Source organism: Oryzias latipes, chromosome 22 (genome assembly GCF_002234675.1).
Source record: "Oryzias latipes chromosome 22, ASM223467v1".
NCBI classification, from domain to species: domain Eukaryota; kingdom Metazoa; phylum Chordata; class Actinopteri; order Beloniformes; family Adrianichthyidae; genus Oryzias; species Oryzias latipes.
In genome coordinates, this window is record NC_019880.2 from 25113231 (window position 1) to 25137185 (window position 23955).

General features: G+C 42.1%; 1 protein-coding gene across 1 annotated transcript; it reads left to right on the forward strand.

The window, feature by feature from the left end:
* The first annotated feature begins 2135 nt into the window (after positions 1 to 2135).
* LOC101157021 (neutral alpha-glucosidase C) lies at positions 2136 to 23876 on the forward strand. The gene is made up of 25 exons (XM_011490775.3): positions 2136 to 2312; positions 3279 to 3341; positions 3460 to 3562; positions 4434 to 4561; positions 6881 to 7057; positions 7157 to 7160; positions 7260 to 7326; positions 12077 to 12173; positions 12253 to 12436; positions 12598 to 12736; positions 12808 to 13043; positions 13115 to 13241; positions 13327 to 13406; positions 13482 to 13625; positions 14928 to 15024; positions 15090 to 15191; positions 15271 to 15445; positions 15529 to 15597; positions 15670 to 15734; positions 15842 to 15918; positions 16005 to 16079; positions 16159 to 16272; positions 17887 to 17999; positions 18307 to 18410; positions 23695 to 23876. The coding sequence occupies exons 1-25, from the start codon at positions 2284 to 2286 to the stop codon at positions 23802 to 23804; spliced, it is 2679 nt and encodes an 892-aa protein (XP_011489077.1). The 5' UTR covers positions 2136 to 2283; the 3' UTR covers positions 23805 to 23876.
* Positions 23877 to 23955: the final 79 nt, after the last annotated feature.

Consider the following 23955-nt stretch of genomic DNA (forward strand, 5'->3'; position numbering starts at 1 on the left):
AGTTGGTGGAGGGACCGAGACTTGATGTCCCAGATGTGCTCAATGGGATCCTGGTCTGGGGAGCGGGTGGGTCACTTCATTACATCAAGGCCTTCATCTAGCAGCAACTGCTGACACACTCAGACCACATGAGGCCTGGCATTGTCTCAGGAACCCTGGGCCATTCGCACCAGCATACGGTCTCAGCAGGGGTCTGAGAATCTTATTTTGGTCCCTGAAGCTACCTCTGCTGAGCACATGGAGAGCTGTGCAGCCCTCCAGAAAAACAGCGACCCCCAAACCATAACTGACCCACTGCCAAACTGTTGGACGATGTTGCAGCAGCAGAACGTTCTCCACGTCTATCACATGTGCTCAGTGGGAACCTGCTCTCATCTGTGAAGAGCACAGGGCCCCAGCTGTTCCTGGTGTTCTCTAACAAACGCCAGACGTCCTGCGGTCGGTGTTGGGCTGGAAGCACAACCTCCACCTGTGGACGTTGGGCCCTCACACCCCCTCATGGAGCCCGTTATGGAGAGTTTGAGCAGACCTGTGCACGTTTGTGGCCTGCTGGAGGGGGTTTTGTAGATAGGTACTAAATAGCAGTAAAAACACACTTAAAAAAGGAATAACAGCAATAGTTATTGTTGTAGAAAGCGCTCCTTCCTGCAGGTGCAGGGAGGTGTGTAGAATTTTTTTGTACTTCTTTCTTGTAAAATAGGACTTTTTCAAGCATAAATGTACAACTGTATTCTCCTAAATTGTTGAATCTTTTTCATAATTGTAAGACTTTTTCCTGTAAAATTATTGTTATTTTTTTCCCCATAATTTAATTCTCATATATTAGATTCATTTTCTTCTTTCTGGTGGCTCTAATACTTTGCCCTAAGCATCACTCCTGCTAACTCAAACTGGGCTTGGAACCGACACGGAGGTGGAGAAGGGAACAGGGTGCAGCCCGGAGTCGAACACTGGTTGCACAGACAGAAGGTGCCGCAAACCAGCACGAGATAAACCGGCTCGCGAATGGAAGTCAAACTAAAAGACATTTATCAATGCCTTTTGAAAAACGTTTATTTAAATAAGAAAAGTTAGAGAAGAGAAATTCAGGTAAATCTCATATAAACCAAAATGGACAAACTGTGCTTCGTTTTGCTCCCTTTCAATAAAAAGATATTTCCCATATTTTAACGTGTCTGGACGTGTTTTGGCCTGGATTTATTTTATCAACCTCCAATGTTACATTTCATAGCTCAACGCCAATTTTTAAAAAGTTCAGCACCACGTGGAAAGCAGATCCATCAGGGGGCAGAGGTCATTAAAACACCACCCATGACAACAGAGCAGTTGGCCTGGTGTAATGCTCGGCTCATCCACTAGGTGGCAGCAAAGCAATGATCTTTTTAACCATTGGAAGCACGTTATTAAAAAGTGTGAGGATATGTAATCATTTAACATGTGGGAAGTTCTTTGTTCTAAGATAAATAATTAAGACAGACCTTCACAGGAAGAAATGGGAGAATAATGACATATAAAACTATTTCAAGAAAAAAGATATCTGGAAAATGTAAATCAAAAGTGTGTGAACTCCCCCCCCCAAAAAATTGGAACTGGGGAGTGTGGCATTACTCCCACCATTCTGCTTCAGCAGGTACCACTTTCCCACAAAAGCAGCCTCAGCCCCTCCTGCCCTGCTTTCTCCTGCACAAAATAACATTGATGGCATGAAAATGGAAAAGATGAAGGCGATTGTGGAAGATTAAAGCAAAATTTGCTCATTTTTATCTGTGGTATCTAGGACAGTAAGAAGCAAAAATGGTTTAAAACTTTACTTGAAACTTAAAAAATTAAAACACAAAAGGCAATTTAAAAAGAAAATTGAAAACGTACTGGGGGAAAGAACTTTCTGATTGCCGTCTTGGTTTCACACGTTTGTCCACAGTTCATATAAGCTCCGTGTATTTAACTGGATTTTCACTGCCCACATTATTATTTCATTTGATGAAGACAAAGATAACTGGGAAGAATATAGTGAGAGGAATAAATTATACTACGACTACAATTGAATGTAAAAAAAAGCATAAAACTAAGAAGCTTGTGCACCACACCACTAGGTGGCGGACAAGCACCTAATAGTTGTGCGCCAACCCCATTTACCAAGAGAAGAAGAACATTCCTTAGAAAACAGGAAAAAAGTGACGTGCTGTCTGTCGAGCACGTGCAGTTTGCATTCAAACCTTTAATAAATTAATAAAAGCGGGAAAGAAACCCGCCAACTGTTACCGGCAGCTGCTATCGCCTGAAATGACTGCAAAGACCGAGTCTGTCAGCAGGTATAAACGGTGAAGGACGCTGCTTCACGCCATTCCTGTCAGACTGTTGTTGACCTTTGACCTTATCTCCTACACGTAGAGGCGGGAAATAGAAAAAAAAAAGACAACTACAATACCTGTAAAAAAATAAAAACGAATTAAGGAAAAGTCAAAGTACACGGCCAAATTAAGGACACTTGCATGTTTTTGTTTTGTGAAAACAGCCAAAGTAATTACTTATAGTTGTAAAAGTTGCTGAATCAAATAGAAACGACAATTACTTTAATAAAAAAAATTTTAAAAATAAAAATGTAAGCAGTAATACTACTGCATTATTTGCTTTAACTAATGAGGTGTATGCTACATTTTATTATAGTTGTAGGATAAATGCTAAAAAGGAAGTGACATCATCCTCCAAAAAATATAATAAAAACAAGATGTTAACTATATTTTTAAAATAACTTTAATTTTAAATCATTACTTTAAATTGGTAATGCTTCCCAAGAATCCAATATTCACTTAGCAGAAAGAGCCTAATGTCCACTGAATTACTCATATTCCAGCCTTCAACATTAAACAGCTTAATGTCTCAACAGTTCTTGAGTGATGAGTGTGCATCAATGCTTAAAATCTTTGCAAAAGAAAAATGTATTTTTAATAAACAACATTTTTATCTTCAGTACACAGTGGATTTATAAAGCATGGTCATAAAATGTTCGTTTTTATGAGGTTTTCTCTTTGTTAAATTTGTCTCCGAATTGTTTTAAAATCAGGGCACTAGACAATTCCGCACTATATCGGTTTTTAGTAGTTAGTGATTAGGATGGGAAATAAAACAGCTTAAGTTTCCATTACACTATCAAAAAAAGTTGTTTATTCATGTTTAATATTTAATGTATCTTAATGTTATTTTCATGCATGTTTAAAGGAAAAAAAGTGGATCAGTCCATAAATGTTTAATGTTTTTTTTATGATTTATTTTCTTAGCGTTGTTCCCAACGATGAAGGAAAAGTGAAGTTCAAGAAAAGTGCCGATGTTGCATTCTACAGGTGGCTGAGCATTTAATGATCATTGTACAGAATCACTCCTTGTTTTCATGCAATGAAATCATTTTAAAACTGTATATAAATGAAGTTACAGAGTGAGTTTATTTTTGTTGTATTTGAGGCGACAGATTCAGGGCCCCAAATTTTCCCATCAAGCCCTTCTGGATACGCTGGTGCTCACAGAGGGGGGGGCTCAGTTTGAACTACTGCAAGCTGTTTCACAGGTTGGTATCATCCACCAATGATGCTGTGTTTGACCCTGTGACTATTTAAAGAGACAGTTGTATAAACCATCGACTGTATAAGAGAACTGGAGCGAGGTAATGTTGAAGTCACCAACAAAAAATGGTTTACTTGTATCTAACCAAAGGCGAAATCAGTTGCCATTTTTTTAACAGTATGGACGCCTACGTGCTGTAACCAGGCCTCATAAGTAAGCAGCGATTGGTCCAAGTCAGTCTGAGTCAACGTTTCGATGCCAACCACACTCACCAATCAGGAATAGGCTTTTAGGAACTCCAAACCTCTGCCACTTCAAAGCAGGCTACACAAAATCTGTCAAACATTTTGAATGTCTTACCAGCAACCTGAAACTTTTATTGGGAATTCTGACTGGTCAGCAGGTACTTCCTGTTTGGAACACCAGGGGGGAGGGGTCACTCAGTCCAGTTCTCATATGCAGTCAATGGTACAAACAGGCTCAGGTCAGTTACTGATAGATTTATTTGCAGTTTTCTGCAAATTTATATTGAATTAATAATCTCATTTTTAAATATAGGTGACAAACTTTTGACTTATATATTTATGAAGTAATAATGCAACAAAACATTGTCAAAATCATAGCTATATAAATGTTTTTATTTAAAAATACAACATTTTGGTCTCATAAAGCTTCAAAGTTCTCTTTTTAAATAGGTGTGCTTTACATGTTACATGTTAAATCATTAGGTTTCTGTAAATAAAGGCAATGTATAAGAATCTACAACGATGGGAATCATGCTATCTGCATTCCCTGCCTTGTTTGTCCTCGGCACAGACAGAGTGAGAAGGAATAAATGCTGAACACCTCTTTCAGAGTCTGACCTGTTTTCTCAGACCAGGCTGCTGCTGTCTCTGTCAGCTCACAAGTCGGACTTTGTGAGGATTCTCATCGATGAAGTCCTGCCCATTAAGCCTCGGTACCGAGTCCCGGATGTGATCGTGGAGAAGCAGCGGAGTGAACAGTAAGACCCCTCCCTTTTTTCACCAGATTCTTACTGCTTATCCCTTGTGCTATCTTGGTGGGTCTAGGGGGGTATTCCAGAAAGCAGGTTATGCTAGCTCCCACGGTAAGTTTGAGGCTAAGGAAGTTGATAACCTCAGCTTTCGGTTCCAGAAATGGAGGTATGTTTCAGGGTAGGTCAAGTTACCATGGCAACTCATACTCTGAACATAACCTGGTCTGGAGCAGGTTTAGTTGAAGCTTAGTTTGTTTTCAGAGAGGTGAAGCAGCATGGCGTGTCCATTTGAAGATGATTTAGTGGATGAAGAAGCTCAGATAATACTTTTTCCACCATGAGAGGGTGATAAGACCACATATGGATGTTGGAAAGATGAACTTTTTACTTTGATCTAACTTAATTATTTGCTTTAGTTAAGCTATATTGTTTTTTTTGTTAAGTTAGCTTAAAAATAACACGTAGTTTTCAGACAGTTATTTGGCTTTCATTCAAATTAATTTAATTTTTGACCAAATGTGTTTAGTTGTTTAGCTGTTTTACTGTGTTTTGCCGAGTTATTTATCCTCTTATGTTTAATTCTTTCTGCACCATGACTGAGAGGATGATGAGTTTATAAAGCACTCCTACTGTACAGCTGTGTTATGAGAAACTCAGAGTTATGGTATATGGTCACATGATCCAATTCTGTTTGGTTTCATTCATTTTATTGTTATAAAAATGAGAATATCTGCAGGCTCCAATTTAGACATATGAGAGTTCAAGAATTACAATAAATTAGGATGGAAAAACATTTAATTGAATTGAACTAATATGACATTTAGTTAGATAAATATGTACATTTCAGTTGTATAAACAATTATTGAGTTTTATAGACGTAAGAAATTAGGTTGAATACATTTAACTCAATTACTTGTTACCAACTGAATCATTCCTTTTCTATTCCGTTTTTCCCTTTCGGGGTCACGGGGCTGCCGGAGCCTATCACGGCCACTTGATGAATGAATGAATAAATAATTCAATAAAGTAATTTAAGTTGGATAAGTTATATGCGTCACAATGAAAATGGAAATAAGAAGCAGCATAGCTTCTTCCATGAAGAAGCTATGCTGCTTCATGGTCTTACCCCCCCCCTCTCACTATCCCCCCCCCCCCCCTCTCTAACATCCCTCTCTCTTCTTCCCTTCTTTCCTTTTCCGTCCGGTCCAACACCAAAGATTTTCAAACATGGTTGAAATTAATAAAGTTTGGCCTCAATTACAAAAGGGGTTTATTCAGTCATGCCTTTGGTTTGTCTGAAGATTAATAACCCCTGTTGTTAAAGTAAAATATGTCCAACACAAGAGGCCCTCAGCTCTCATCTGCCTGCCCAGCTGTTGGACAGGACAAGTTAGTAAAAAAAAGAAACTCTTGCGTTTACTTTGTCTGTTCTTCTACTACAAGCAGAAACTCTTTTGCTGATGATGCAGCCGTGTTACTTTTTTGATGGACGTATAATCTTCATACACCGTCATTAAAATCTCAGACTCCGTCTCACTTCTGTCTCAAGTGTCGCGCTTTCTTTCTTTTTTTCTCTCCACGTGTTTCCATGGTGACTCCGGAAATCGGCGATCTATTGAAAATGTCTTTATGTACCGTGCGTTAACCCAGGGTTACCAAGTCGAGCGTAATTACTCTAACTCATATCCGGTCTTTTGGAACCGACATACCCAGAGTAAGCAAGTTCAGGTGGATTTCAGCCAGAGTTCAGGCTTAAAGTCAGGCTAGTTTAAACATGCTTCCTGGAATACCCCCCAGATAACCCTACTCTCAACGTTAACGTGCCTTGAGAGTGGGGTCATCTGGACCCCACAAGATAGCACAAGGGTTATCAAGTTATAATTCATTGTATTTAAGATGCATTTTTTTCTAAAAACTTGTCTCTTGTAATATGTATTTTTTATTGATCTGATCAACTCATATAAAGACCCACTCCGATGATCTTTTGTAAAAGTTTTTTCTGTGGTCTTTTGGTTATGATTATTATGTTTTCAGCCTAAATTTAAAAAAAAACTGTGTTGTTTTTTTTTAGGACAGGGTTTATGCAGAGCACAGAGAGTATTTCATTAGATATTTGCTTTTGAGTTGGTGTGGAGCAACTCTGCCCTGTTGCTGAGAGCTCTCTGTTTACACACTCTCCCACTAGCTTATAGCCCCTCACCTAACATTATTAGTGCAACAAAAATGGCGAGCAATGTTTGAGGTCTCGTGCTGTATAGCTTTGAGCTGTGGGCTCATTTCACCACTCTCCCCAGCGCTTCATCTCTTGTTTGGTTTTTCCGACAGGCTGAGGGTGGAGAGGCAGACAGAAGACTCAGTCACCCTTTCTTGGTCTTCGGGGTGTCACCAGGTGCGAGTTTGGCGTTTCCCTTTCCGCCTGGAGGTCCTGTGTGAGCAGGAGGAGATGGTCACTTTCAACTGTGAAGACAAACTGTGGTTTGAAAGTCTCCAGCGTCCTCCCAGGTGAGGCCTGCTCTCCCAGTGATGCACGATTCCCCACAAAAGCATTCACGTAAACATGTCTCCTCTGTATGTTTCCTTGCGGTTTTTCTCACACGGAAGCGAGGTGAGAAAAAAATGCGTACAGTTGTACAAATATCAGTCTGCCCCGTTGAACCCCGAGTGCAGTCTGTAACCTGCAGTGTCTCTCTTGGTTTTGCTGCAGCTCCAGGAAGAACAGACCAGCTCATGGAGGGAGAGCTTCAGGGAGTTTGTGGATGTCAAAGCCAACGGTTTGTGTGCTTCATGATTGTGCTTCTTGAAGCCTTTAGAGTTCAGGACTGTAGATGATTACGCATCCTAAATGTTAGTTTGTCACACAGAGACAGCAGAAGACAAAGTGCAGTTTTCAAATGTCTCCATTTGTCAGCAGAAAAAGGGTCCAGACCTGCCTTCCCCCTCAAAAAGAAACACAGACAGCTGTAGTCCAGCCTTCTTTGTGACTCAGTGAGTTATTCACACGATGAGTAACGGCAGGCCTGCACTTTTACAGATCAGTGGCATCCCGAATCCATGTTTGGGTCCTACCACTGACTGTACATGAGAGATGGACTGAGTGAGTGTGACGTCACCCATAGAAACTGCTTTAATTCTGGCTCCAACCAAATAAAATGAATTCAGTCGCCATCTTTTCGCAGTACAGACAACATTGGAGCGAGACAATCTCAGTAAGCAGTGATTGGTCAGTCAGTCTGAGGCATCGTTTTCTATGGCAACAAAGTCAGTCAGGAGTGAGCTTGTTGGAAGTCCAGACTCTTACCACAGATAGCAGGCCACGCAAAATCTGTCCATCAAACCTTTTGAACATGTGAGTTTATAGCACATACTTTACTGAGACGGCTGATTTTCTAGTTTATCACTTAAATAACTTTCACAAACAGGTGTTTAAATCTCAATAGAAGTCTATGGGATTTTGGCTTTTCATATCCAGTCAGTGGGTCGTACCAAAGACCCCAAAAATGGAACCGGGTGCCTCTCTGCCTGCCCATAAGCATTGAGGGCTGGGGCGGGGGTTAATCCACCAAATGGTTGTGACTGCAGCCCACCCCTCTCTACAGGGAGGGGCAAACGTCACACTCACAGATGAGAAAGCCGGCATTGAACAACAAGTTACGCCTAGTACAGATTACTCAATTCCTTACTTAGGAAAAAAAAGAGGCTCAATGTGACTCCTATCTTTTATGATGCTTTTTTAAACATCTGCTGAAATAAAATGTTATAATAAGAAATATACATCACAAATGCAGAGCATTCAGATGAGGGGTGATGTGACTCAAATTTTTGGCCCGTGACCAAACAGGAGCAGGTTATTAATTCAATTCAATTCAATTTTATTTGTATAGCCCAAAATCACAACAACAGTCGTCTCGATGGGCTTCGAAGTAAAACATGAAATCAAAAGTATCACGAATACAAAGAGTTCAATAGAAAAATACTAAAATGAACTAACAAACTGACTAAGCTATACTGGCATCCCTGCCCTTAGACCCCCCTTCGCGGTAAGGAAAAACTCCCAAAAAAAACGGATTCCGGAAAAAACGAAGAAACCTCAGGGGTGCCCACATGAAGGAGGGATCCTCCCCCAGGACGGACAGGCGATTTACCAGAACTCTTAGAGAAGAATTAATTTATCTAAATCTACAAATACATATTTAAAGTCCAGCAGACGAGCTTCATCCAGCCGTGGTTGGGGGGACAGTCAAAGGCGCGAGTCGAGCCGGAGACAGGAACCACAGCCAGGTGTAGGAGCAGGAGCAGAGACGAGGTACTCGGTCAGGTACAGAGCAGAGACGAGCCAGAGATGAGTCAGAGGCAGGATCCACAGCCAGGTGTAGGTATTATGACTCCACCCCCTATAACAACAGGACAGGAAGCTTTCCAGGGGCCTGTTGCACAAAAGTAGGATAAGGGATTAAGCCAGGATATCTTGGTGATCCTGGCTCAATTGATCCCCAATCCGGTTGCACTAAAGCTGGATAGGGGGCAGGAGGATATGTTCTGGTATAAGTTACCATGGAGATTTATTCTGTGGAGCTAGCCTGCTCCAGACCAGGCTAAATTCCAGGATCTATTTAATCTCATCCCTAATGTCAGTCAGCAGTCGCCACAAATGGAAACCAATAGTTATTTCACTGCTCACTATACATTGTTATCACATATAACTAGACCCGCTGTCATTATTTAAACGTTCGTGATCATTAATTTCAATCATTTTGGATAAATAATAAGTTTTAGATGATGTTGCTATCATTAGATAATTTACAGTTTCCCATAGACTATAAGGCTATATGTAAAATAATAGAATATTAGGGCCACAGAGGGAAAAAAGACAAGTCATAATATTGTAACCAGTTGTTTTAAAGGAGGACAGAAGTTAAAATGACAGATGTGGGGCATTTCGTGAAATTGTCCTTCAGTATGGTTACATAAACGAAGACATGCTGATGTGCCAGAATATGAAGTATCACATTTTCATAACTATCAAAACTGTAAAAAGAATATGTTGCTTTTCTGCAGAAAGAACCAGCCTCATAAATTTATGACTTTATCCTTTTTTCCTTAGTGGGGCCCTAGTACTCTGTCATATAAAATAATACACATTCCATTAAAATATAAAAACACAATGTGTAACATTATGTTACTTTGTTGAATAAGGACAAAACAAAGCAGGTAAACTCAAAAAAGGTTCACTTTGAATGAACATAAAAAAATTATGGAAATGATTTCCACGTGATTAGACAGCGTTACTTGAACAAAAATGAATCATATTGGTCCTACTCAATGTACTTAGGTTCAAACTAATACATTTAAGTTGATTCAATCTAAATACTGCAGTTGGACCCAACTTTAAATTAATATTGTTGCTCATTCTCAAAGGATAAAAGTTGATCCAACTAAATTGAATCACTTCAATTGGTCACACCTCATTAAATTAAGTTTATTCAACTTAAATTTGTATGACTACCTAACACAATTTATGTTGATATAACTTAATTTTTTGCTTTAATTGTATTTATACATCTGACATTGATAAGGTTTTCCAAAGTTTCAACCAACGGGTCTTTTAATTTTCACATCAAAGACATTAAATGCGCAGTAATGTCCCACATAACAAGACAGGAATTCTAATAGCGCAAATTCTGACTTAACTTTTCTACCATTAACAGTTTACCGCACAAGGGGTTTGGTCATCATCCTCTCCCACACTCTAACTCATGGTGCAGAAAAGAAATGAACATATCAGTTTAAATCACTAGTTAAAACAGAGTAAAACAGCTAGACAATAAAACCCATGGACAAAAACTCACACTTAGACCCCAATCTTCCCAGATAGACAAAGAAAATTGAATCCCACAATTCCTTGGGATTACTAATGTATCCAATTTAACGGTATCATGTTGGATCAACATGATTGAAATTAGTAACTTTTAAATGGATTATTTTCATGTACGATCGACATGATTCATTCACGTAAGATTTACAAACATAACATTTTCTGGTTGAAATGACAAGTTACATTTTCATAAAATTAATTGGCTGGTAATTTAATTTAAAAAAATCTTGAGTGTGCTTTATCACTGTGGTGGTGTTGCCTTTCTTCTTAATTATATCTTTTACCTCCTCGTATGCCTCCATGAGGATTTTTGCTTCCGACGGGGAAAGGTAAGCGGCTCTAGTTGCCATGGTAAATCAGTTAATCTGTGATCTGTGGCGGGGTCTGTTTGAGTGAGCCGTGAGCGCGCACCTATCCAGGATTGGTTACACCTGGCTTGATGAATCCGTGTCTGCTCATCCTGGCTTGGTCTTTGTGCAACCGATTAAGCCTGGACGCACATGTTTTGGATTCATTGAGCTCAGCTCAGTCATTTATCCCGGATGTCTTAATTCTACTTTTGTGCAACAGGCCCCAGGTCTGTTCCCTTAGCTGTCCTCTAGGTGGGAAAAAAGAGTGGACACACTTACAAAGGACACAAAATCAGGTAAAATGGTGGAGTCTATGGGGTTCAGCAGGAAATTTGACCCTTTATTTATTACACTTCAGACAGTTAGTCTGTTGTATAAAACAAACATTTAAACGTGTAATAAGTAGACAATCAGCAGAGCAGTGCTTTCTCAATGATCATGAGAGTTACATCCTAAAAATAACTCGCTGTGGTGAAATCTGTAAAGCAGGATTCTGGATGTTTTAAGGCTGTAAAATTCCTTTCTACACACTTAATGCACTTTTCTCAGAAAGACAAACTCTTAAAGTTCAAACCTTCATAGAAAAATGTCAGGATTATAGAATGAAAACAAAGATCTGATTGTGATTGAAGATTTATAGAACTCTGGCAAACTAAATCCTTCTGTACAGGAGACACGGCACAGAGGTAATTGATTGACAATGTCTACAGCCAATCAGGAAGCTGAACACAGTGTGCTGTGAAAAAATGGCATGCAAAATAGCACAGAAAAAACACAAGACCGACAAACGTGAACCGCGATTAGGCGGTACTCCCTAATGCAACAAGTAAAAGGTTACTATGATTTTTGTAATTAGTTAGTCAACTGTTGGATGTTGGATCTCAGAGACTTTTGCTTTGTGTTGCGTTAGACAGATGAAGAAATCAGACCCTTCGCTGTGCTTCTTTTGATGGGATTTCTTGATATTAACAGTCTGACATGATCACGCCAGAATGATAAATTAATAGTAAGGAGGGTCATTAACAGTTCATTCATGATTTAACCTGGGGGGGGGGGGGGGGGTACATTTTGCATGAAGACAGACAGGTTGGGAGAACCTTCCTTTATGAATGAAACCATAATTTTAAAACTACACTGTGTTATTCTAGGAAATCTTTGTTTAAAATGACTAGAAGGTGAAAATACTTGATGCTCTGGTTTTCTAGAACTTCTTTAAAGTGTCATGTTTCATGACAGTCCATTGAGGACTGAATGAAACATGTCTGGAAGCGACATGCTGAAGCTGATGTGCACGTTCAGGTCCCAGCAGTGTCGGCGCAGACCTCCGTCTCCATGGGTTTAACCACGTCTATGGTCTCCCCGAACACGCAGACGAGCTGCAGCTCAGAGAAACCCGGTCTGTTCGCTTGATATTTTTCAGCTTTTAGTCATCTGCTGTGTGGGATTCATCAGCATCTGTGTGTTCTGACCCACAGAGGTGGAGAACCGTACCGGCTCTATAACCTGGATGTGTTCGCCTACGACTTGCACAGCCGGCTTGGCCTGTACGGCTCTGTCCCGCTGGTACTAGCCCATAAAGCAGACAGGACTCTTGGTGTGTTTTGGCTGAACGCATCAGAGACTTTTGTCCACTTGGAGTATTCTTCCACTGACATTCAGGTAGTTGGAGTTCTTCTGGTACAAGTTTGGAGCAGGTTTCTAACAGCAGGTGTCACAGCTTTGGTTGAATGTCTTGCAATGAAGCCAAAAACACACAGAATAAAACCATGTTTTCACATCTCCATTCAGCACCTTTTCTCTAAGCTCTCCTGCACCAACAGGAAGCCCCCCTGATGAAGAGGAGACGGACTCCCCCACACACGGACGTCCACTGGCTGTCAGAGAGTGGCGTGATCGACTGCATGGTTCTTCTCGGGCCTGGCCCACACCAGTTCTTTAAGCAGTATGCTGATCTGACAGGTAAGAGTTCAGCAGAGAAGTACCTTATTTTGAAGAGAAACAGCTGGGACAGGGTTTTCTCTCTGTGTCAGGGTACCAGGCGCTGCCCCCACTGTTTGCCCTGGGGTACCACCAGAGCCGCTGGAATTACCGGGACGAGGCAGACGTGAAGGCCGTGGATGCGGGTTTCGACGTCCACCGGATCCCCTACGACGTCATGTGGCTGGACATCGAACATACTGACGGGAAGAGATACTTCACATGGGACTCTGCCCTGTTTCCTGACCCAGTGGGCCTGCAGCGCCACCTGCAGGCGAGGGGGAGGAAGGTCAGCAGCGGGAGGGGGAGGCCTTTCCAGAGTATTCATTTTCATTCATTGTTGTTTCTTCATGTGTTTAGATGGTGGTGATTAGCGACCCCCACATCAAGACCGACCCCTGCTGGGCTCTGTACCGGGATGCTCGAGAGGGAGAGCATTTCATCAAGGACAGGGAGGGCCAAGTCTACTGTGGCTCCTGCTGGCCTGGTGTGACAAACATCCACTGCTTAAACATGGATCCAATCTCTGCTGGGAGTGTCTGCATCTTCTGACCAAAAACCTTCCTTTACAGGTGAGTCATCTTACCTGGATTTCAGCAGTTCACGAACCCGAGCTTGGTATTCTAGATGCTTCAGCCTGGAGAAGTACAAGGTGAGGATGGGAAACGCTTCCTCCTGGATGCAGCAAACAGGAGCTCAGTGTGCTGAAGGTCAGCTTCTCCTGCAGGGATCCACTCCATCTCTGTTTGTGTGGAACGACATGAACGAGCCGTCGGTGTTTGGTGGGCCGGAGCAGACCATGCCCAAGGATGCGGTACATCACGGCGGCTGGGAGCACCGGGACTTGCACAATCTCTATGGCTTTTACCAGGTGGGGAAGGAATGTCAGAAGTTTGCTTCCAAAGTTTCTTCCTTCAAGCCTTTTAGGATTCATTTTAGGACCAGTATAACATTAGAAATGTTTTATTTATCTAAACTACTTTATTTCTTAAGTTTAAGGCCTCAAGTCCTTATGTCCTGATAGTCTGCTTCAGGTCTTCAAGTCCTGTCCTTTGTGTGTGTGTGTGTGTGTGTATATATACTGCATATGGTTACTATTGATTTCTTTTGTAAGGGACCATGGTATAAGCGGATTAATGGCCTTCGAAGTATGCATTATCACTTTTTAACGCACTTCGTGTGGGACTGTTCAGGCTTCCACCGCGTGCGTTAAAAAGTGATAATGCATATCTACACACACCCTCACACAGTGGGGCAAAAAAGTATTTAGTCAGCCACCAATTGTGTAAGTTATCGCTCTAGAAAAGATGAGAGAGGCAGTGGCTCAGGTGGTTGAGCATGTCATCCAATGATCGAAAGGGTCGGCGGTTTGATCCCTGCTCCCCCCAGTCAACTGTTGTTGTGTCCTTGGGCAAGACACTTCACCCTCCCTGCCTCCAGTGGGGCTCCACTGGTGTGTTAAACCACTGATATTCTCCCTCCATCTGGGGCTGCCCGCAAGGTGATCAACATGATCACAAGAACGGTGAGCAAAAATCCCAGAACTACACAGGGGACTTAGTGAACAACCTGCAGAGAGCTGGAACCAAAGTAACAAAGGCTACCATCAGTAACACACTACACCACCAGTTCCTGCAGTGTGAGACGTGTCCCTCTGCTAAAACCTGTACATGTGCAGGCCCTGCTAAAGTTTGCTAGAGAGCATTTTGATGATCCAGATAGGATTGGGAGAATGTCCTATGGCAGGGGTGGCTATAGCATGCGGCTCTTGGCCAATAAGCATGCAGCTCTGTGCGTCTCATTACATTGTGGCGACCTGGGGGTTAGCCCACCCTTCAGCACCTAAGATTCATGGGAAGTGGGGAATCTTGGGTGTAAAGTTCCTCACCATGAGTGAGGGGGATGTGAGTAGAAGTGAAGTCCATGCTGTTTGACTGTTTGGGATGTGTGCTAATCCTTGGGCGATACTCTCGCCCAAGTATTCTCGCTCTCGCTCTCACTAGGCGGGAGACCTTGCAGAATTGGGGGCTGGCTAAATACTTTTTTGTCCCACTGTACATGCAAGTATTTAATTGTTTAATTTTAACCATTCCTTTAGGTCATTCATTTTTAGTTAAAAAGGTACTTTTTAGCCATTTATGTGCTGAAGAATCTTCTTGTTGTCCTGACACAGCACAAGGCCACAGTGGAGGGTCTCATCACTCGCTCAGGGGGCTCAGAGCGACCCTTTGTCCTCTCGCGCTCTTTCTTTGCCGGCTCGCAAAGATTTGGTGAGATGGAAATGTAAGAAACTGCTGTCTGTTGTGTGTTTTTGTTGACTTCCTGTATTCTGCAGGAGCAGTCTGGACAGGGGACAATGTAGCCACCTGGGAGTACCTGAGGATCTCTATTCCCATGGTTTTGTCCCTGAGCCTGGCCGGTGTGGCCTTTTGTGGAGGCAAGAAGCTTGCTCGTGTTTGCTCAGGAGCCATCGACTAATGGGATCCTGATGTTTTACTCGTCTTCCCACATTCTAGCGGATGTGGGGGGGTTTGTTCAGGATCCTGAGCCGGAATTGTTGGTGCGCTGGTACCAGGCAGCGGCCCTGCAGCCATTTTTCCGCGGACATGCTGCCATGGAGACGAAGCGCAGGGAACCCTGGCTCTTTGGGGAAGAAGTCACTGCAGTCATCCGCTCTGCAATCCAGCAGAGGTGGGATTACTTTCTAAGAGAACATGACTGGATTTCAGGACGCCATCACCTGAACCTTGTCAGACCCGCTCCTGTGCTCTCAGGTACCGTCTGCTGCCGTTCTGGTACACTCTGTTCCACCGCGCTCATACCTGTGGTCTGCCGCCGGTCAGGTGAGTGATGCTGACTGAGGTTTATCCCACAGAAGAACCAAAACCTGGAAAAAATCCTTATTTTTGATGTAGACCTCTGTGGATAGAGTTCCCAACGGAGGAGAGCACCTTCACCGTAGATGACCGCTACATGATTGGTGAGGAATCCTCTTCAAGGCTTCATGCTCAGGAACCTTAATGCACTTCTGTGGTCCTGGAATGACGCCCCACCCATTGTTTTAAAGTGGGTTCTTCTCCTATGTAGGCGGAGCTTTGCTTGCCTGTCCAGTGACAGAACCAGGCATTCAGGAGGTCCAAGTCTCCCTTCCTGGACCTGAAGAGGTGAACTTACGTCTCAGTGACATTTTCTGTTAAAGGACTCCTGTTTTTTTCTGTGTTGGTAAAATTTGGAGGCTTGTTTGTTTTAGGTCTGGTATGACATCCACTCCAAAAAGGTGTACGGAGGAGGCGGGACTCTGCGTCTGCCAGTCACTCTGGACTCTGTCGGTATTGTTACATCAGCTTATGCGGCGGCTTCTGGTCCAAACCTTTTATTTCTGCTGGTCTGCTTGTGTTGAGAAGGTCCCGGTGTTCCAGCGCGGGGGCTCTGTGATCTGTAGGTCGGTGGGCTCTGGGACCTGTACTGCCGACTTCCAGCTTCTGCCTCTGGACATCACTGTAGCCATAAACTCTCAGGTAAAAACCTCAGCAACAAGGATCAGCGCGGAGGTTTACCACATGTGGGAGGAGTTTCCATGTCCTGGAACGTAAACGTCCTGTGACTGAAAGACTGACAGCTGAGAAGGATTGTTGCAAATAAATACTATTTTTCCTTTGGTAACGGTTTTTTAATTCAACTTTCAAATTAACTTTTTTTCAAATTTCTTTTAAGTTTTCAGCATGTGCTTCTGAGTTTAAAACTTTTTCTTAAATCAAATTAACAATCTGGTTGTTTGCTCAGGCTGTACAGTGGTGCAGTGGTTAGCACTCTCACCTCACAGCAACCCGGGTCGAGTTTGAATCCCGGCTGGGACCTTTCTGTGTGGAGATTGCATGTTCCACCGTGCATGTGTGGGTTTTCTCTGCCTTCCTCCCAAAAACAGGCTTCATAGGTTCATTGGTGAGTCTAAAGTGTCCCTGAGATGCATATGGGAGTGACTGTGTGCCCTGCGGCAGACTGGCAACCTGCCTGTGGTGTACCCTGCCTTCGCCCGTCAGTAGGGGTCAAGGTCAGGGTTGGGGTTTGGGCCGGCAACCCAGTGACCCCAAAAGGGATATAGTGGGTTAAGAAAACAACTTAAGGGATGTTTGGGTTGTTCATTCACTTTAAGCAGATCCGGATTCGAACTCTTAAACCTCTCTCTGCTTCCCCTCTTCTTCAAAGCTCACATCCCATAATACCTACAATTTCGGGTTTCTTGTTTAATTTCATTTTTTCACATATCATTTTAGATTTCTGGAAATACTTTTTTTATGTTTCAGTTATGTTTCTGTAATCTGTTTGGATCTCTAAAATGTAGTGTATCTTTTGTGTCTTTTTTCTGTTTTTTTAATTGTCGTGATCGTTATTATGTTTTGGCGTTTAGTTAACTATTTGATGTTATTTACGCTTTAGGCCTTTTTTAGGCCCACAATAGAAAGGACCTTTGGGGCATAAATGAAAACTAATCAAACTTTTTCTTATGCCATGTTTTTATAATCTACGATGGAGAAAACTTTCAGGCTTTAAAATGAACATTTTGTTGTTGACATGTGAATGATTCACTTCTTATAGTTAATACTACACTCAGCTTGGACAATTTGATATTTTTTAACCCCAAATTAAAGAAAGACGTAACTCAAAGTCAAACAAGGATTTCCACTTTTGCTAATGAAAAATGTGTTGTGAGTTCATAACAAATGTACGATTTCAGCTCAACAGAAGGGGGCCGGACATAAAGGAGTAAATAGTCTGGATCAAGTGTGTGGATTATTTTACTGTGACGCAAGATAAAAATGCCCAAACTAAAACAAATACTATGATGAGGAGGAATCAACAAAAAAAAATGAACAAAGAAGTTTAATTTCAGAAGATGTATAGTTCTACAGAAAACTCTAAACACTTTGTTTGCAGTGATTTGGTTTCAGTGAACGATTTTTCTGTCTTAGTTTAGTGGCTAATTTAATTTTCTATTGGAAATGACATTCAAACTTTTTTGTTGCATCTTGCGGGTCTGCAGAGAGCAGGATTCTTTGGTTTCTTCAACTCTCCTTTCTGAATTGAAATATCTAAACGGAACAGATGGAGAAAATGTGAGCCTTTCTGTGCAGGGCGGGGCGGAGGGGGAGCTGTACCTGGACGACGGCCACTCCTTCTGTTTCCGGGACAGGAAGGCCTTCAGCCTGCGTGGGTTCAGCATGCAGGCAGGACGTTTGCTGTGCAGGTGAGTGCATCCCTTCCCTCCCCCGCTCTGCAGGCGCTTCCACAAAATGTTATGTCACCCATAGAAAATGACTTACTTCCACCTCGAACCAAGTCAATTCAGACGCCATTTTTCATTAATAAAATGTATCTGAGCAGGAATCATAAGTCTGACAAATAGAAAGACTGAGCAATAGCTGTTTATTTAGACTTTTTGGCAGCAGTGGGTACTTCCTGTTTGGAACGTGGGGGTGGGGGTCACTCAGTCCAGTTCTCATTTAAAGTCAATGGTTTGAAGTGGCTGATCTGTAAACTTATGCCCCTTCTAGGGCTGCCAGTAGAGAGGGATCCTTCCACTGTGGGACGGTGGTGCAGTCTGTCACCGTTCTGGGGATGAAGAAGCCGCCATCTTCTGTGACTCTATATGTACCAGGTGAGTGTGCTGGTGTCCAGGTCCATGCTCCTGCAGACTGAATGCTCCTCACTTTGTTGTGAAAGGGTCAGAAAAAAAATCTATTCCAACACATTTTTCATTAGGTGTGCATATTGACTCTATTTTTTCTGAGGACATTTTTATTTCTGATCATCATTGTATTTTTTTTAACTCGTCTTTTTCTGTGTCACTCTTGCCTGCATGCAGAGAAGTCAGCTCTGGTATGCTTAGCTCCTCCTCCGCTGAGGCCTTTTCTAACGCTTTTAATCTGGTCCTCTCTCCGTGCACAGATGTTACTTTGTTATTATGCACTTTTAATAGTTACTGTCTTTCTATTTTAGATGAGGTCTGTCTCATTAAAACTAGACTGGCCCCTGTCACTAAGGTTTCCCATTGGATAAATGACAGCATTCGCCGTCTGAAACAATCTTGCAGAAAAATCGAACGTTTATGGAAAAGAAATCATTTCAGTCTGACAACTCATGCAGTAAAACATATTTATTTTCACATTCTTTTAGTTTGGCATAAGGCTCGGTACAATTCGATGAGATAAGATTTCCATAAAACTTTAGGGTAATAACTACCCCTAACGGAGCTCAGAGGTGGAAGCCGGGGAGGAGGGTGGGGCGACGAATGCAGCGCTTGCGGTAAAGGAAGAGAATGAACGGCTGCACACCTGGACTTAAATAGGACGCTGAACAGGTGAGTTGATTAACTGAGCCGCCCTAGGGGAGTAACCGAGTAAAACACTGCTAGAGTAGTCTGCCTGAAAGGCGACCAAGGTCGCTCATTTACATGTTCATTTACTTCATCTTAAGGATCTTTTAGTTTCTTTTAACAGTGCTGTTAGATATGCGAGGGCTGCTTACTTCACTAATCTCATTTCCAAAAGCAGAGGTAATCCTAAGGAACTATTTAACACCATCAGTGATATTGTTGTGATGGTTGTGATATTGTCCACCTGCCGTTTCCACCTATTCAAATGATGATTGTGAAAAGTTTTGATCATTTTTTATTGACAAAGTCAGATCTTTGAGAAGCTCTCTGTGTCAGACAGCTGGTTCTGGTTCTGTTCCTAGTCCACCTCGGCCTGTGATTTTAGCCACGTTTTCACCTGTTTCTCTCCCTGAGCTATTCAGATTAGTCAGCACAATGAAGTCATCCTCTTGCTCTCTCGACGTGCTGCCAGCATCTCTGCTCAAAGATGTCTTCCAGTCCATCGGTCCTTCTGTCCTGTCAATAATTAACTCGTCCTTGCTGTCTGGTCAAATCCCTGAGCACTTGACCAGACAGCTGTCGTCCTTCCTCTCATTAAAAAACCCGTTTTAGACCTATTTCTAATCTCCCATTCATGTCCAAAATTTTAGAAAAAGTTGTTGCTAGCCAACTTACAACTACTCTCGACAGTCATGGCATTTTTGATCAGTATCAGTCAGGTTTTCGCAGAGCTCACTCCACTGAAACAGCCCTTCTCAGAGTCACCAATGACATCCTGATGCAGAGTGATGCAGAAAGATTCTCTGTGCTACTGTTACTGGACTTGACCGCAGCTTTTGACAATGTTGACCACTACGTCCTCTTGGACAGGCTAAAAATTGGGTTGGGGTATCTGGTTCTGCTTTAAACTGGTTCTCCTCTTATCTTACTGGTAGATCTTTGTCTGTTGTTTTTTTTGAGTTTAAGTCCTCTTCTGCATCCCTCACTTCTGGTGTGCCACAAGGCTCAGTTTTGGGACCTTTACTGTTCATTTTATATCTATTGCCTTTGTAGCATATTTTAAGTTCTTTTAATAATATTTCTTATCATTTTTATGCTGATGATATTCAGCTTTATGTGTCTTTTAAACCGCAGGATGTTTTTAAGACACAGATTTTACGCAGGTGTCTGGATTCAGTCAAGAGTTGGATGAATGATCATTTTCTCCAACAAAACGAAGCCAAAACCGAGGTCCTAGTCTGTGCTCCTGACAGTTGCCTCCCCCAGATAGTCCAGTGGCTCGGTCCTCTTGCTTCCTTTATCAAGGCCTCTGTCAGGAACCTCGGGGTAACTCTAGACCCGGTTTTATCCCTTGACTCTCATGTCGGGTCACTAGTACGTTCTTCTTTTTATCATCTTAAAAACATTGCAAAGCTGAGTCCAATTGTGTCACGTTCTGAGATGGAGATGCTGATCCACGCTTTTATTTCATCTCGTCTAGATTATTGCAACTCCATCTTCACATGCTTGAGCAAAAAATCTTGAGAACGGCTCCAGGTAGTTCAGAACGCCGCTGCAAGGCTTTTGACTAAATCATCTAAGTTTTCACACGTCACCCCGTTGTTATTCCAGCTGCACTGGCCCCCTGTCCGCTGCAGAGCGCATTTTAAAATCCTGGTTTTAACATACACAGCTCTTTATAGCCAAGCACCTGGCCGGTCTACTTAAAAGACCTTTTGCAGCCGTACACCCACAGCAGGTCCCTGAGATCATGAAACCAGGGTCTGCTGGTTGTTAAGAGAACCCAGTTAAAGACTAAAGGTGACAGCGCCTTTGCAGCAGTGGCCCCATCCCTCTCGAACTCCCTTCCTCTCAGCCTCAGATCTGTAGACTCAGTGTTTTCTTTTAGAAAGCATCTAAAAACCTATCTTTTTCAAAAAGCTTTTTCCTAATTTTCTCTGTATTCTGTGTTTTACCGTGTTTTACTGTGAAGCATTTTGTGATTTTTATCTTGAAAGGTGCGATATAAAGAAAGTTTATTATTATTATGTTGCTTCTGTTCAACATTATCAACAATCGGTTCACAAAACAGCTCTTGAAAAAACAGGCAGACCACAAATGAGTTTATCTGTTGCAAATGGATGATGAGTTATAGAGTCTGATGGAGTGAGGTAGGAATGATCTCCTGTAGCGGTTGGTGTGATGCTGGTCACTGCGGTGCTTTGTCATGACTACAGGGGGCCGTGGTACAAAGGTAGAGCAGTTGACCTCTGATCAGAAGATTGAGGGGTCAGTTCCCACTTTGCTTGGCCACGTTGCTCGTGGTGTTTATAGGTTGGCGCCATTGTTCTGTAGTAGAGCCACCATCAGTGTATGTCAGCATGGGTGAATGGGACTGTGACTTTAAAGCTCTTTGGGCCAACTAAGAAGGAAGTTAAACACTTACAGAGCGAAGAATACTTGAGTCATTAACTTGTTATCCCCTTGGTCTGTAAACCGAGGCAACAAGAGACCAGTCAGACACGAAGAGAAAAGTAGAATCCTGGAAAACTGGAAAAAGCTAGTTTCTGTTGAGACTCAGAGCGGCTAAAAATACGAACCTCCTGTGGAAATGTTTTTAAGGTTGCTGCCCTTTGTTTTACTGAAAAAGAAACTAGCAATGGTCACAGAAACAACTAGACTCTGACTAAAATAATTATAAATAAAAGTTCTCTAAAATGTAACCAATGAAAGTCAGAGATAAATTTTTAACGATCTTTCAAGAGTATTAGTTTTAATAGATCATGAGACAGGCCTGGAAAAACATGATAAGACTGAAAATAATGTGACCAAAGAGGCATAAATAAGCCAATAACTAGCATCACAGGTGTCTACACCTTGTAATCAGTCTATATAGAGAGGCTACAGGTAGTCACTGCTGTTTGGTGATATTGTTGTCTTACCCTAACCTTATATAGTGCATTATATATTGCACTGTAACCCTTGTGCTATCATAGGCACTTTAACATTGGGAGTTGGGTCATCTAGACCCACTAGACAGTGCTCTGAACCTTTTTTCTTCAATGATTTGTGATCTTCACTTGTGTCCATGGATAACATGAAATCTTTCCACCTTCATCTACCTTTGTCATGGTGGGGAGAACACGTCAATGTAAGGGGGGGGTCATAAGATAGCACAAGGGATATAGTGTGTTTGCCATTAAGTAGTGCTGTCCAAATGTACATTTCCAAAATTGAGTGCCCCGTAGCATGTGGCATACTAAAGTGGCATGGATGCTCACTCGAACAGCAAATATAGACCACAATGCATTGCGTCGGAACAATTTTACAGAAAAATTTATTTAAATGTATTTTTTAAGAAACCACTAATATTTTTATCTAAAGAACACAGTGGACTCATAAATGGTCATTGCAAAACGCTCATATCAATGAGATTTGAACTTCGTGAAATTGATGACGTCATGTCCGCCGTTTAAAAAGAAAAAGTACCAGGCCTGGTGTCGGAATGGATTTTACAATTCAGGGCACTACATAGTCCCGTACTATATAGTTTTTAGTAGTTAGGGATTAGGAATTAGGGTGGGAATTCAGACACAGCTATGGAGTGTGCTACACTCAATGTGGCCCACAGGTAGTAGAGGAAAGAGTTGTCCCAGGAGAGTTGAAAGAAAACTGTGGACATGCATGACAAAGATAAAGGCTACAAGACCATGTCCCTGTGACATCATATTCTTCAATTCAATTCAATTCAATTTTATTTGTGGAGCCCAAAATCACAACAACAGTCATCTCAATGGGTTTCGTATCGGTAATTGTAAAGTAAACATAAAATCATGAGGATGATGAATAGGAAATTTCTAAACTGTAATAACGAGCTTCATCCAGATGGAGTTGAAGGACGGCTGGGGGCGCGAGACAAGCCAGAAATGTACAATCCATGGGACTGGGATCATACGGATCACAACAAATGAAACCAGAAAATCATCTGAACTTCAAGTTCAAGAAACCTCATTGTTAGATCACACCATTCCTTGTTGTTTCAGCCAAAGTGGACTTAATAGGAAATGAATAGTACCTTGTTTCTTCTGAGCAGTATGGTACGGTCCGGTCCAGACCAGCCCAGTATTTTAAGCGTTTCCATTAGAAAATGACCCATTAAGCCAGACCAAATTGTACGATTTTTGGGCCTCTGTTGGTTGTAAGTCCATTTAAAAATGGAACAGGACATTTAGGGCAGAACTACTGGCAAAAACATTGATTGACTGAGGGTCTTAATGACAAAAGGAAGCTCCAAGGAAGCGGCTGTATTGCTGTTTGCCTCCCGCAATCTTCTCTTAAACAACATTTAATGCTTTGTATCTGCGAAGAAGCAAAAGCCAAGAGAAATAAATGAGCTACTGGATGACTTCCATGGTTATTGTTGTTAGTTTCACCCCACATGTGCCGTGACGGTCCAACTTTGAGTGGAAACACTCACCTGAATTGCCTAGAGGCAGAGGTCAGGTTGTGCCTGATGGGTGATTGATGCTAAAAGAAGCTAAAGAACAAAAATAACTTAGTTTTTCTCATCACTGTTTTCTCTGTGAAGGTGAGGAGGACAGATCGGCTTCCTTTGAATTTGTGGAGGCTTGTGGCGTGCTGACAGTCCACAACCTGGAGCTCCGCGTCACCGCAGACTGGGAGATCCACATATGTTAAGTGACCCATTTGATTTCCATGTGAGAAGAATATGGAGCAGTTTGTGTGGATTAAAAAAAAACCATAACCAAAGGTCAGATTTTTTTTTAATTTAAGATTCTTGATTAATGGACTATTCTGAGATGATTCATATCTGTCCAGATTTTAGATC